Source organism: Diachasma alloeum, unplaced genomic scaffold (genome assembly GCF_001412515.2).
Source record: "Diachasma alloeum isolate Michigan unplaced genomic scaffold, Dall2.0 Dall_scaffold_00195, whole genome shotgun sequence".
Lineage (NCBI taxonomy): Eukaryota > Metazoa > Arthropoda > Insecta > Hymenoptera > Braconidae > Diachasma > Diachasma alloeum.
In genome coordinates, this window is record NW_021680360.1 from 1417472 (window position 1) to 1431284 (window position 13813).

Sequence of the window (13813 nt, forward strand, 5' to 3'; positions counted from 1 at the left end):
ATCCAATCGTTAACGGCTATTTATATTTCTAGTAGTAATAGAAATTGAATAAAATATTGTTCACAGGAAGGGAGAGTGGGGCAAAATGAAACGGTCGAAAAATGACTGTTTGACTGTTTTGACTGTTTGACTGGAATTCAAGCGAAAAATTTGGTTTTATCAAAAATTTTTTTATCCACTTTTGTTTATCAACTTTTTTTATAATTGGAAGGAGTGATGAGAATAATTTTCCGTTCAGTAGAATGGAAAAATATTGAGAAGTTTTGACGGGAGAAGATTTTGTCAATGGACTAATTGAAAAGAAAGTGAAATAGTAAAATCTAAAATCCAAAGCAAGTCCCAGGGGGAGACCCAGAGCGGCAAAAAGGAAAATGTGATGCTGAATTTCAATCGAATGAAAAAAGAAAAGTGTAATCGCCCTAATGTAATCAATTGAATGATAATCCATTGAATTATGAGATTAATAAAAAATTATTATTCTCATCAGTACTCCCAATAATAAAAGAAGGTAATAAACAAAAGTTGATAAAAAATTTTTTTTCCTTGAGTTGCGTCAGATAGTTGTTTTCTGGCTGTTTTATTTTTCCCCACTCTTCCCAATTCATTGAAGAAATGTCCGAAAAAGTGGATTCAACAATGAAAAATCCGAAAAAATATGGCAAGATTTTCGGCAAAACTGAAATCGCTTAAAAATAAGTTGCTAACTTGAACGAAGTACTTGGGTATCCTTAAAAAATGCGGAATGTGATCAATATAATCCGTTCATTAATTTTTATTCTGATTTATTCTCAGAGTACACATGACTCCATATCGAAAATAAAAAATATCGATCATTCCTGTCGCAAGGAACCACAACAAAAAAAATAATAACACTCTGATAGCAAACACAACGTTTTACCCATATTCTTACAATAAACGAGATAACCGGAGAGCTTTATTTGACAGAAGTTCACTTTGACAAAAGTTGAATTCACTAGAATTTCAGATTCCCAAAGTTGATTCAACCAGGTTTTCTACCAAAGTTTTTAGACGTTCTTCAAAAATCTCCATGTAAAACTGGCTGTTCCGGTTCATTCGGTTTTAATACATAATTTACAGTGGATACGGAACAGGAAATAACGAAAATAGAGCTTTGAATGGCTATAAATCACCGTCCTTGGCCTGATTTGGACTCCAGCCAGATTGATTTCTTTCGCAGTATAAAAATAAGAAATTAAATAGAAATTTGAAGATCGACAGTTACAATTTTTTGGTAACTGTCAATTGAGAGCAGCCACTTGGGCCGCAATCCCTCGACCGTCATCAATTGTCCTATTTTTTCGTGGTGTAGCCAATGCGGTCTTCGTCTGTAATAATGAAATTAAATTAATTAAGGAAACGAGTTCGCGTTAACGGGATTAATTGAGTGTGCAAATGATTAATTAATTATCTCAGTAACGCTTGAGTCTAAAAGAGGAAACTGTCAGGGACCCCTTTCGCAGGTGAGAAAATTCCTTCCTAAAACGATGGTTCGACATTTATTCTTAAAATCGTTGAGGTCGGGGATAATAGAATAATTATCGAAGTGCTTTAATTAAATTAATCAACTTGCCATTCTCACTCGAACTTGAAATTCGACAACGAGTATTGAAAATGTCTCGTGGATTTTGTAATTACCTACAAACTCGTCCTCCCACAGAGTGAGATATTTGAACAGTGGTTCGCCGATAGGATCAGCTGGTATGTCAAGATCTCCGCCGTATCTGCGAGGCAATGCCTTCGCCTCTATGTGTGATAATAGAGCGGGTCTGTTGGTGCCGTGGAAGTGCACCCTCTTACGTAATTTTTCCTGCGAAAAGAGAAACGATCTTCACTGATTATTATATTGTTTTTCTGTTTAAATATTTTTATTCCATGTTTTTGTTTATTTCATTTATTTCATTTATTTCATTTATTTCATTCATTTCATTTATTTCATTTATTTCATTTATTTCATTTATTTCATTTATTTATTGTCAACAGGTGAAGAATGAACCCAACAGAGACAGAATTTTAGATGAGTTGTTTTAAAAAGATTGAAATTCTGTGGAAGATTCTAGAGGAATTGAACAATTCCTGAAGAATAGGAGAGTTCCCAGATGATTGTTAAATCACAGAGAAAAAATTTGGCAGTTTCCAGCACCAAGGTACTGAATTTAAAAAACGGGTTATTTAATTTCAGTGGAAAAAGCACTGAAAGTCAGACCAGAAAACGTGCTGATTTTCAGTGAATCCTTGAAACCGAAATCGTTAGGTTATTGAATTAAGAATCGTCGAGTTCTTAATATGAGAATTGTTGGGATCTCAATTTCAGGACTGAACTTGCCTTAAAATAAGAGAAAATATGGCTTTGAGTAAATTTGGTACTGCATTTCATTAAAAATCACTGAGAACTAAAATTTTGTCTGACTTTTAGAGGAAATTCTCTTAGAGTCTGCGAAAATTTCATTCACATCAACTGAATAAAAATGATTAGCTAATTTTTCACAGAGAAAAGAACTTTCTAGTTTCCAGCACGATAGCCCTGAATTTACGATGCCAGTTATTTAATTTCAGTAGAAAAATCATTAACGGTCAGACACAAAAATACTGATTTTCAGTGAGGAAAGTCCTTAACCGTTGTCTAGGACCGTTGGGTTCTTGAATTAAGAATTTTTAAATTCTTAAAGTAAGAATCATTGGGTTGTCAAATTAAAAATCGTTGATGGCATTCAATTCTGGAATTTATGTAAATTTAAGAAGCACAAGGTTGTTATTTCAAGAATCCCAAGGTTCTGAATTTTCAACTTGCCTTAAAATGACAGAAAATGTATTTTAATTTGAGCCAATTTCATTTTAAAAAATGACTGAGAACTGAAACTTGTTTTCTGATTTTTCAAGGGAATTCTCTTAGAATAATTCCACATTTCATTAACATCACTCAACTGAAAATGATTACTAAATTGTTCATGGAGAAAAAAAGTGTCTCGTTGCCACCACCAAACTGTTAAATTTAAGAAACTGGTTATTCAATTTCAGTAGAAAAATCCTTAGTAGTCAGACTCAAAAACTGATTTTCAGTGAAAAAATTCCTTAAATCCAGAGTCGTTAAATTAATGGGTTGAATTCGTAAATCAAGGACCATTGGGTTCTCAAATTAATTTCTTTACGATTTTTGCAACAAAAATTCTCCATTTGGAACCATCTTCATTCATATTCAGCATGAAATGTTTGAGATTCTTTAATATGCGATTTTTTTCCAGTAAACAAGACTTATTTAAGTGCATTTTTTCTTCAATCAGTGAATTTTTCGAATCCATTTGTCAACTCATTTACCCTCCCTCTCTCATCATTAATTTTAATTTGAATAATCCCGACTTACGTGCAAAAAGGGTTTGAATATCGCAAACACCATATTAAAAATATAAGGCTGATTTATAATATGAACGCCCTTGAGACGAACAGGCAAACATTTCTGGACCCACTCAAGCACTGCACTTGCAAAACTCGGGGTGAAGTACGTCACGTGACTCAGGGACAGTCCATCCATGTCAAGAATTACCTGAACTCCGCAGACCTAATTAAAAAAAAATAACTTATTCCATCTGTAGCAATGCTGTCCGATCAATCGTTTTTCTCGCACTTTTTCACGATAAAAAATCAATGACGAGGAATTATAATTTATAATGAGAAGATTTTCCAGATAAATATCTTGCTCCGTGTTTTTGCTTGACGAGTTCCATAAGAGTCGAGAAAAACAATGTTGCTATTTTTATTATGAATTATTAACTTCTCGATCCCAAAGGGGGAAGTTATTGGAATGACCCCGAAATTCGATTGTGGAAATTTCATGATTTCTGCACGTTTCATGATCTCTAGAAACTCTCGACACTTTTTAGAGACCGATTTGTAGGTGTGAATGTGTGTGTGTGTATGTGTGTGTGTGTGTGTAAGTGACTAAAATTTTGTGCCACGATTTCTCTCGATCAAAAGATGCTATTTAATTTCTTTTCCCGCAATCGATGAGTTTTCATGTAAGTTCATGAACTGATCAGATTCTGAACAACATCGCCTCAGCGGTCCTTTAGATTTTGCAATAAAACTTGTGAAAAAACGTTGAAAAATGACATTTTTTCACAAATTTGATGATTCCTCTCAGAGAAACGATGAGATTGATTTCTCGTCGTCATAATTGGTGCAACTTTATATGATTAAGATTGAAGTGAAAATCCAGCAAAATCGTCTTAGCGGTTTCGGAGTCATTCGAACAAGAATTTTTGAAATTTGAGACTTTCCAAAGATTTTTCAATATAGTTCAATTTTTTTCATTATTATTAGTTTTTTCATTCTATTTTTCTGTTTTTTTTTTCATTAAGAAAATCAAATTAAAAAATTTGGAAAATTTGAGAAGAGGGGATTGAATGGAAAATATCTCAATAGAATAAGTTGCACAGAAAAATCTAATTCTAATGCATGAAGACAAGGTAATTTTTCGGGAAGTTGCTGGTCTGATCAATAATGGGCCACATCTACTTCAACTCACCTGCAATGGGAGCGAGCGACCAACACCCCAGTCGAATGTTTTTGTCACACAATCGATGTATTTTCATGTTAACTTAGAACTGATCAGAATCTGAACAACATGGCCTCAGCGATTCTTTAGATTTTGCAATAAAACTTGTAAAAAAGCGTCGAAAGATGACATTTTTTTACATATTTGATGATTCCTCCCAGCGAAACGAGGATAGTAATTTCTTGTCATTATAATTGATGCAACTATATGTGTACGTCCACGTGAAAAGGGCCCACTTTGTCGCATCTAGTTTCCGAGATATTCACGTTTTTCTCTCCACATCTCCCATTTAAACCAATGTTAAATTGTTTTTTTGATCGTCTATACTGACGTCAGTTTTCATTCTATCGGGTTGATTTTGGGCTCAAAATGTGAGAAATCTGATCAAGATTATCGGAATATACATAACTCCAATACCGTCAAAGTGTTCCCTTTTCATGTGGACGCCCACATATGTTTAAGACTGGAGTGAAATTCCAGCAAAATCTTCTCAGCGACCTCGGAGTAATTCGAACAAGAATTTTTGAAATTTGAAACTTTCCAAAGATTTTTCAATATAGTTCAATTTTTTTCATTATTATTAGTTTTTTCATTCTATTTTTCTGTTTTTTTTCATTAAGAAAATCAAATAAAAAAATTTGGAAAATTTGAGAAGAGGAAATTGAATGGAAAATATCTCAATAGAATAAGTTGCACAGAAAAATCTAATTCTAATGCATGAAGACAAGGTAATTTTTCGGGAAGTTACTGGTCTGATCCATAATGGACCACATCTACTTCAACTCACCCGCAATGGGAGCGAGCAACCAACACCCCAGTCGAATGTTTTTGTCACACAATCGATGTATTTTCATGTTAACTTAGAACTGATCAGAATCTGAACAACATGGCCTCAGCGATTCTTTAGATTTTGCAATAAAACTTGTAAAAAAGCGTCAAAAGATGACATTTTTTTACATATTTGATGATTCCTCCCAGCGAAACGAGGATAGTAATTTCTTGTCATTATAATTGATGCAACTATATGTGTACGTCCACGTGAAAAGGGCCCACTTTGTCGCATCTAGTTTCCGAGATATTCACGTTTTTCTCTCCACATCTCCCATTTAAACCAATGTTAAATTGTTTTTTTGATCGTCTATACTGACGTCAGTTTTCATTCTATCGGGTTGATGTTGGGCTCAAAATGTGAGAAATCTGATCAAGATTATCGGAATATACATAACTCCAATACCGTCAAAGTGTTCCCTTTTCATGTGGACGCCCACATATGTTTAAGACTGGAGTGAAATTCCAGCAAAATCTTCTCAGCGACCTCGGAGTAATTCGAACAAGAATTTTTGAAATTTGAAACTTTCCAAAGATTTTTCAATATAGTTCAATTTTTTTCATTATTATTAGTTTTTTCATTCTATTTTTCTGTTTTTTTTCATTAAGAAAATCAAATAAAAAAATTTGGAAAATTTGAGAAGAGGAAATTGAATGGAAAATATCTCAATAGAATAAGTTGCACAGAAAAATCTAATTCTAATGCATGAAGACAAGGTAATTTTTCGGGAAGTTACTGGTCTGATCCATAATGGGCCACATCTACTTCAACCCATCCGCAATAGGAGCGAGCGACCAACAACGCAGCCAACTTTTTCATTTTCTGTTTTTCCTCTTTTTAAATTCATTTCTTTACCTGTGTCATTGGCTCGTTTAATGCTGCAGCCAGGAACATCATGACACCCCTGAAAATTTGCTCGAGGGCTATTTCTTTCGGCTTCCATCGCTTCCCACTCTCGATTAGGATAACTCTGCAGCCGTCTGCACGCACTGGCAATGGAGTCACTACACCAGATTCGAATATAGCTCGATCGCTACTTGGAATCAAGTTGTTGCAGATGCGGGGATGAGTGACTTTGTAACGATAGAATCGTTTCATCTGTTTCATGTTTGAGGAAAATTTTAGTTGATTTAATAGTGGTGGAGTGGTGGGAGCTCAAGAGGGAAGATCAATTTAGGACGAATGGATTTGTTTATTTTGCGAATATCTGCGCAACGGATTTGCATGTTCCACACTGATAGACCGATTCATTTATTCCAAACGCGATTCGTTAACTATTAAGGAATGGTAGAGTTGACTATGACCAAATGAATATTCGTTAATAGTTAACGAATGGTTCACTTGAAGAGTGAAAATCGAGTCCAAAAAGGCTCGAATGTGCATTTATTAACTATTAACGAATGAACATTTGGTGAGACCGAATAGACCCTCGTCCCCAACCAAATCCATTCGAACAATAATATAATAACTAAGCCTTTCTATCAGTGCATAAATATTTTCGCCCAACTTTATTTCGCGTAAGGGGAGACTACTAATATTCTCTTGTCAATTTCTAGAATCGTGAAATCTCCTGGTGAATAATTCAATAGCGAAGCGGTAAAACGGGTCAAGTCGATTTTGACTATTGGTCAGTTTTCAATAAATTTCTCGGTATCTAAGGCAAATAGCAAAATTTGTGGTAAAACCTTTTTTATAGTTCTTAATTTTCTCTACAAAAAAGGTTGTTATGAGAATTTCGCTATCTCCCTTAGATTCTGAGATATTCTCCGAAAACTCAGCTGAAAGTGAAGTCGACTTTAACCGTTTTACCGCATCGCTACTGAATTTTGTGCTAACACTGAGAGAAAGAAATTTCTCTAACGTTTGTCTCCGTGTATGAAATTTATCAAATTTGTCATTTCAATACTCTCGAACAACTACTGAGATATATCTTACAAGTTCAAAAGCTGGTTTAACATGCCACTTGACGGGTCTCAAGAACTTGCAGAAAAAATAATCGTCATCAGGTACGTTGAGGTCGGGCTCACCTGAAATCACAAGTGCCATTATCTTTATTCATCGGGAATAACGTCATATGGTCAATGTATTCCAGTAAAACAACATTCACTATTAATGATGGTCAATTCATTCATAGATATAGGAATATTCAGGCTTCACTGATGAGGGAAAAATACTCCTGAGGGGAAATGGGATCTTCTTCGCTTCATTCATTCAAAAGAATATTACTCCGCTCATTACTCTGAGTCTTCTTTTTACGCTTAATGGATTTTTTTCGGTTTTCGTCACGTTCAACGTGTTAATTCACTCCGTCTGCGGACGTGATTGTCTCCACATTGAGTAGCTCACATTGGTAGTCAGCATTGAGGGAATTAACATTTTTGTAGGCATGCCGACGCACGTGAGTGACAGTATTTCTAGGAAATCACTTGACTGCTGTAACGAAATTTTTTAATTGCTCTACAGTAATTTTAAATGTTTTCCATAAATTTTATTTAGCGGCTCAAGCGGAAGCTGCAGTGTTTCCTTGAGGATCCTAATGAATAAATAATTAATTATTCAATAATAAATACGCATTTTTGCCACAAAATCAAACCAGTATTTACGCGAAAACCTCTCGTTTATCGCTCGGGAGAAACTTTCCACGCAATTCTTTAATTCATAACTTTTGTAATGAATAACCAAATTTTCTCCCTAGGGGCTCATTCTATTTGTTTTGAGTTTGTTGAAAACTTTCTCCATACTCTTGAATAATATCAACAATAATTAAATTCTATTAACAACACAAAAACTGCAAATATCACAATCCAGAAAAACTCTATTTTCTCAATTTTCCCGTCTTCGTCAAATTATTCGGAACAATTTCAATCATTTTTCGAAGTAAATGAACAATAATGTTTTTCTCAATTGTGAGATCGTAACACTACCTCATCGAATTTATGATCAAGTTCTAGATCCAGAGACAATTGAATTTCTATTGTGTGGGAATTCCTCTCAATCACAAATTTTTTGACTCGAATTTTCTGTTTTCTTTCATTAAAAATTTCAAGCAGATAAATATGGAAATTTAAGCCGCTGAATTTTTATAGAAAAAATCTCAAAAAAATATAAATATATTGCATATTGTATATATGTGGTCTTTACTATAAATAATTTCTTTTGAACATTTTTATTTTGAATTTTTTTCTAATATAGAACTCGAAGAGAATTTCTTACTGAATACATTAGGTTTTTACATGAAATTTTTTTATGAGAATTTATGTTTGTTATGCAAATTTGATGAATAAAAATCGTAGAGTATTCCCAAGGTGAATTCTCCTCTCATTTTCGTATTTGACATGAATAACAAATGGAAACTGATAATTAAATAGTAAAAACCTGCGCAAGAAGTGACTTAGCAAAATTTGCATTCACTGAACTGTGTTTTCAAATTTGTCGGCAGGTGTTAAATTCAATGACAATTTAGTTTCTCTTGCATGAGAATTCTTCTCAATCACAAGTTTTTTGCTTTTTTCTTTTCATTAAAAATTTCAAGCAGAAAAACAAGAAAATTCAAGTCCAGGAATTTCTATAGAAACAATCTCAACAGAATAATTTGCCTCGAAAGATCAAGATCTATTGGTTTTTACTATAAATATTTGCTTTTGAACATTTCTATTTTTTACCGAATGCATTAGGTTTCTCCGTGAAATTTTTTTCGAGAATTCATGATTGTTATGCAAAATTGTTCAATAAAAATAACAGGGTATTCTCAAGGTGACTTCTTTCATTTTCGCATTTGACATGAATAACAAATGGAAACTGATGATTAAATAGCAAAAACCGGCGCAAAAAGGAACTTAGCAAAATTTGCATTAACTGAACTGTTTTTTCAAATTTGTCGGCAGGTGTTAAATTCAGTGACAATTTAATTTCTTTTGTATGAGAAATCTTCTCGTCACAAGTTTTTTCTTTTTTCCCATATTAAAAATTTCAAGTAGAAAAACACGAGAATTCACGCCCAAGAATTTCTATAGAAAGAATCTCAACAGAATCAGTTGTATAGAAAGATCAAGATATGTCGTTTTTTTACTATAAATATTTTCTTTTGAATATTTCTATTTTGAACAATTTCCTATTATAGACTTTAGGTTTTTCCCTGAATTTTTTTACGAGAATTTATGTTTGATATACAAAATTGTTGAATAAAAATAATAGAGTATCCTCAAGGTGAATTCTCCTCTCATTTTCTTATTTAACATGAAAAACAAATGGAAACCGATGATTAAATAGCAAAAAACTGCGCAAAAAGTGACTTGACAAAATTTGCATTCATTGAATTGCATGACAGAAACGGAAAAATTGGAACAGAAAAAAACTTAATTCCCCCGTCGGTTCGACTGCAAATGCAATGCTTTATATATTCTTCCGACATAATAAATTATCCAAGTTCACTAAGGAAAGTTACTCAATACGTAACAGAGTATGTCATTAACTATTTCATTTTTTCACTTTCTTCACTTTTACGATCGTAAAAAATGATTTTCTTCATCACAGTGTCATACTATCCAACTTAAGGATATCCAAGTACTTTAGCTATTTTTCTTCCAGTGAAATGCTTTTCCGGACACTTTGCAATTAATTTATTATTTAAACTTTGCAGTTCTGACTTTAAATCTCGATATTGAACCGTTAAAAAACATTTTAAAAATGCGAAAAAAATTAGATTTTCTTTTTTTGAGGAAGATTGATGAAATAATTTATAAACAACCAATTTTCCATCATAAAAATCATGTTCGGAATGATAACAAATTTATTCATATTCAGAATTTTACCAGAAATTGATTTAATTCATAAAAAAATAAGGTTTCCGAAAGTTTAAAAAATTTCAATTATTTATTTACAAACAAGGAATGTTGAAAAAAATAATAATTCTGTGCAAAATGTAATTTCAATGACGCTGAATGTTCATGATTTTGTTTCAAATTTTTCTCACCCAATTTAATTGACAAATTTAATGATTGAAAATGGTTAAATCTATAGTGTGGTCTGTACCAAACTGTAAACGATACTTGGATATCCTCAATTCATCGGTTACATGTCGTCATTGCTACCAGCATCATAACATTTCTAAAACCTTCACAATAGAGTCCACCAAGGCCTTCTAAAAAGCAGTCAAAAATTTCTCCAAAACGAAACACGAGATTGTGTACATTACTAATTAAAACGTGTGGCAATTAATTCTCATGGTTTTCTAACGTACAGAATAGTATTACAAAAGTCAACAAAGGTATTCAACACTTTTTATAAGGTCTGAATGAAAGTAAAAGTAATCTATCGCAAAATGTGACTACAAGGTCGTGCACTAGTGAAGGCAGCGATCACTCCACAAAACTGGTTCCTAACCGTTTTAAAAACCCGTCTCATCTCAATTTTATTATAAATATCTTCATTGAGAAAGAACAGCATGGCTGGTTACATCACAGGAGTAACGCATTGTATTGGCAGGTGTGTGCACGCGTCCAAACTCAGTCAGAATTAAATTAATAACGACGAAAACAAATAAAATTTTGAAAACGTGTCACTGTTTTAAAAACATCCTATTCCCGAAATAATTTAACGTTCGAGGAGATTATAAAAATTATTATTTCCCAATGCTCAATGTCACAATTTTATATTCTTGCATTCATCTGAAAAATAACTCACTTTAGGCGGAATTGTCATAGAAAATTTCAGTAAATGAGTAATTCTCAACAAAAAAGTCTCGACAATTAGATATTCCACAAGATATACTGTTAAAAAAACTTCACTGAATTTTCCAGAAAAAAATCCTGGATTCAATTTAAGGGGAAAAGTCTAAGGAATTTCAAGTTTCTCTGAAAATCCAAGTAAAGTTCCTTTTTTATTTTTAGGAAGACGCAAATTCCACAATTCACATGAATTTTCTAGTAAAAATAAATATGTACTGCCAGAAAATAATAATTCCCTTGAATTTTCTTGAAATTCCTTTAACTCTCTTGGAATTCCTGAAATTTTTAAAGAAATTCCCAGAGCATTCAGTGAAATCTAGAATTGAAGGTGAGATTTCTCTGAATTTTCCAAACTCTTCATTAATTTCCCGGGAATACTTGAAATGAAATTCACCCTTTCAACGAATTTCTCCCGGAAATTATGAATTTTCAACGAAAAAATTCCTTGAAATTTCAGTGGAAATGTTACTCATTCAAAATTTCCAAAACTTTTACCGAAGATTTCAGGGAAAAATTTCTAAAAGTGTACGAATAATCGACTCATCGTGCTCTGCTCTGAACGTTACGTTTCACGGTTTCACTATCCACCGACTCATTTCCTAGAATTACCCTCCAATTCAAATAAACAACAGTAAAATGACCACGAAATGATTACCTTTGAGCAGCTCCCTCATCTCCGCAAGTGCCTGTTCGACAACCTCCGGGGTTTCCCTCAACTCGTCCCTGGCTTTTGCGGACAACTCCGGTGTCAATTCCTGAGCCTCGATGTGAAAAGTCGCCGCGCCGATCTTCAGCGGCTGAACTTTCTTCGATTTCTCGAGGATCCTCTCGCGGAACCCCGAGGACACGATATTCTTCTTCGCATACATCTTCCCTGTCAATACTTCACCTAACAATTGAAAATCGGTATCGAATTCGATCGATGAAGAGTCAGAAAAATCGGTTGATCAATCGGAGGAAGATCGATCGCAAACTCAAACTCTCCGCGAATAAATAATGATTGACAAACTATTTGATTCGAACAACAACATTGAATGAAAAGAACAACAATAAATGCTTTATCGCGAGTACATCCGGGTGGATTTGCCGATGTCGACGACCGCTCGGTCGCGTCGCGAACTCTCGAAACCTCAGGCGCCTCCGCACAATAACAAAAACCTCAGTGGCAACCAGACAATCGATTGCCTCCAAAAATCACGAGCAATTAACTGAGAATCAAATAAACATGATCGTCTGTTAATAATCGGAAGAGATCGGTGTAGCAATCCTCGCGCGAGGGAACCACCGCGGAGCCGACTGACGAGTGGGAACGCGATGGCAGCGGGTACTGCCCGAGAACTGCAAGAGCGAATAACCGGTCGCGGGAAAGTCTCCTTCCCCACTTCCGTGGGAGTCTTCAAGTGTCCGTAACGGCTACGGTTTAAAGTAGTCGGAATAAACTCCAACATTTAAGCCTATCCATATAAAAACGCATTAAAAAATATATTTAAATCTTTGGATTCACTGGATATGAGTAAACACTGTTGGAATTTTTTGAAATTTTAGTCACAGCGTCATCTGAATTTTTAATGTTGAGAGGTTGAATTCAATTTCTAATGAAAACGATCACTAAATTTCTCGTTCTTCTTGAAAATTCAAGAAAATCGGGTGTTTCCTGTTGAACAATCATTGATTTTTTAATGAAAGCTCGAATTTTTAAACTCATCGGGAAAATTGAACATCACATGCAATTCAATTTTCAATAAATTGAGAATTCAGAGAAGTTGTTGCCAGAATTTTCAAAATTTTCAAGGTTTTTCAGTGCTGCATGGACCTGAAAATCGAGAATTTCTTGAATATTCAAGAAATTAATTGATTTGTCAATGAAGGAATATACAAAAATTTCATGTAACTTCGTCGTTGTAAAAAAACTTTAAGCCTTTTCACTTGAAATTTCAAGAGTAATTTTCTAACAGCAAACCAACTTATCGTCAGAAACCGGAAATTATATGGTTCTTCCCTCTCAAGAGTACAACCAAAATATAACCTACTTATACAAAAATCGGAGAAGAATTGGTACTTTCCTTTTTACAAAAGGTATATAGCCAGTAAGGAATACCAACAACAACAACAACTCCAGTTGATGGAAATTAAATTCAAAAAGCAAAAAAAAGGTATGTAGCATTGATAATTTTGTACATGAATTCTCACTTTGATGACTGAGAGAACAATTTATCCATCAAATTCTTCCTTCAATGAGTTTTTTAACCCTCGATCACTCGCTGAATGAGCGCGGCGCCGCCCAGTTTCATTTTTTTAAAAATATTTTAACGTGTTTCTCGACACTTAAAAATTCTGACAAAATTAGAGCTCGTAGTTCAATTCTTTTATTAAGCGTTGGCGTAATCCGTTTTTTTTCTCGGGAAATTTGTTTAGTTGAAAAGAGAAAGAAACGTCGAATGGACAGAAAAGTGACGCCACGCCACTCGGTGCGAGTGCATCTCTGTCGATCGCTCGTGCGCCAACGTTGCTACATTTACTGCCGCACTTGAAATGCGCGCATGGCGGTAAGCGCCAACATGGCAACAGCGTGTTCGGATTAGCGTGACGGATGAAGGCTGGCGGTCGAGCGCGACTCACACGGAAAATTTTATATTTTGAAAAATATATAAAAAATATCTCAAATTGGCGCAATTTACATAAAAAAAT

The 13813-nt window shown here is 34.1% G+C and overlaps 1 protein-coding gene across 1 annotated transcript; it reads right to left on the minus strand.

The window, feature by feature from the left end:
- Window positions 1–754: 754 nt before the first annotated feature.
- LOC107048643 (alpha-tocopherol transfer protein-like) lies at window positions 755–12445 on the minus strand. Its single transcript, XM_015271929.1, has 6 exons — window positions 11781–12445; window positions 7335–7426; window positions 6255–6497; window positions 3380–3574; window positions 1657–1828; window positions 755–1346 (listed from the first exon to the last, which is right to left on the minus strand). Exons 1-6 carry the CDS (start codon window positions 11992–11994, stop codon window positions 1312–1314), a joined length of 951 nt encoding a protein of 316 aa, XP_015127415.1. The 5' UTR covers window positions 11995–12445; the 3' UTR covers window positions 755–1311.
- Window positions 12446–13813: the final 1368 nt, after the last annotated feature.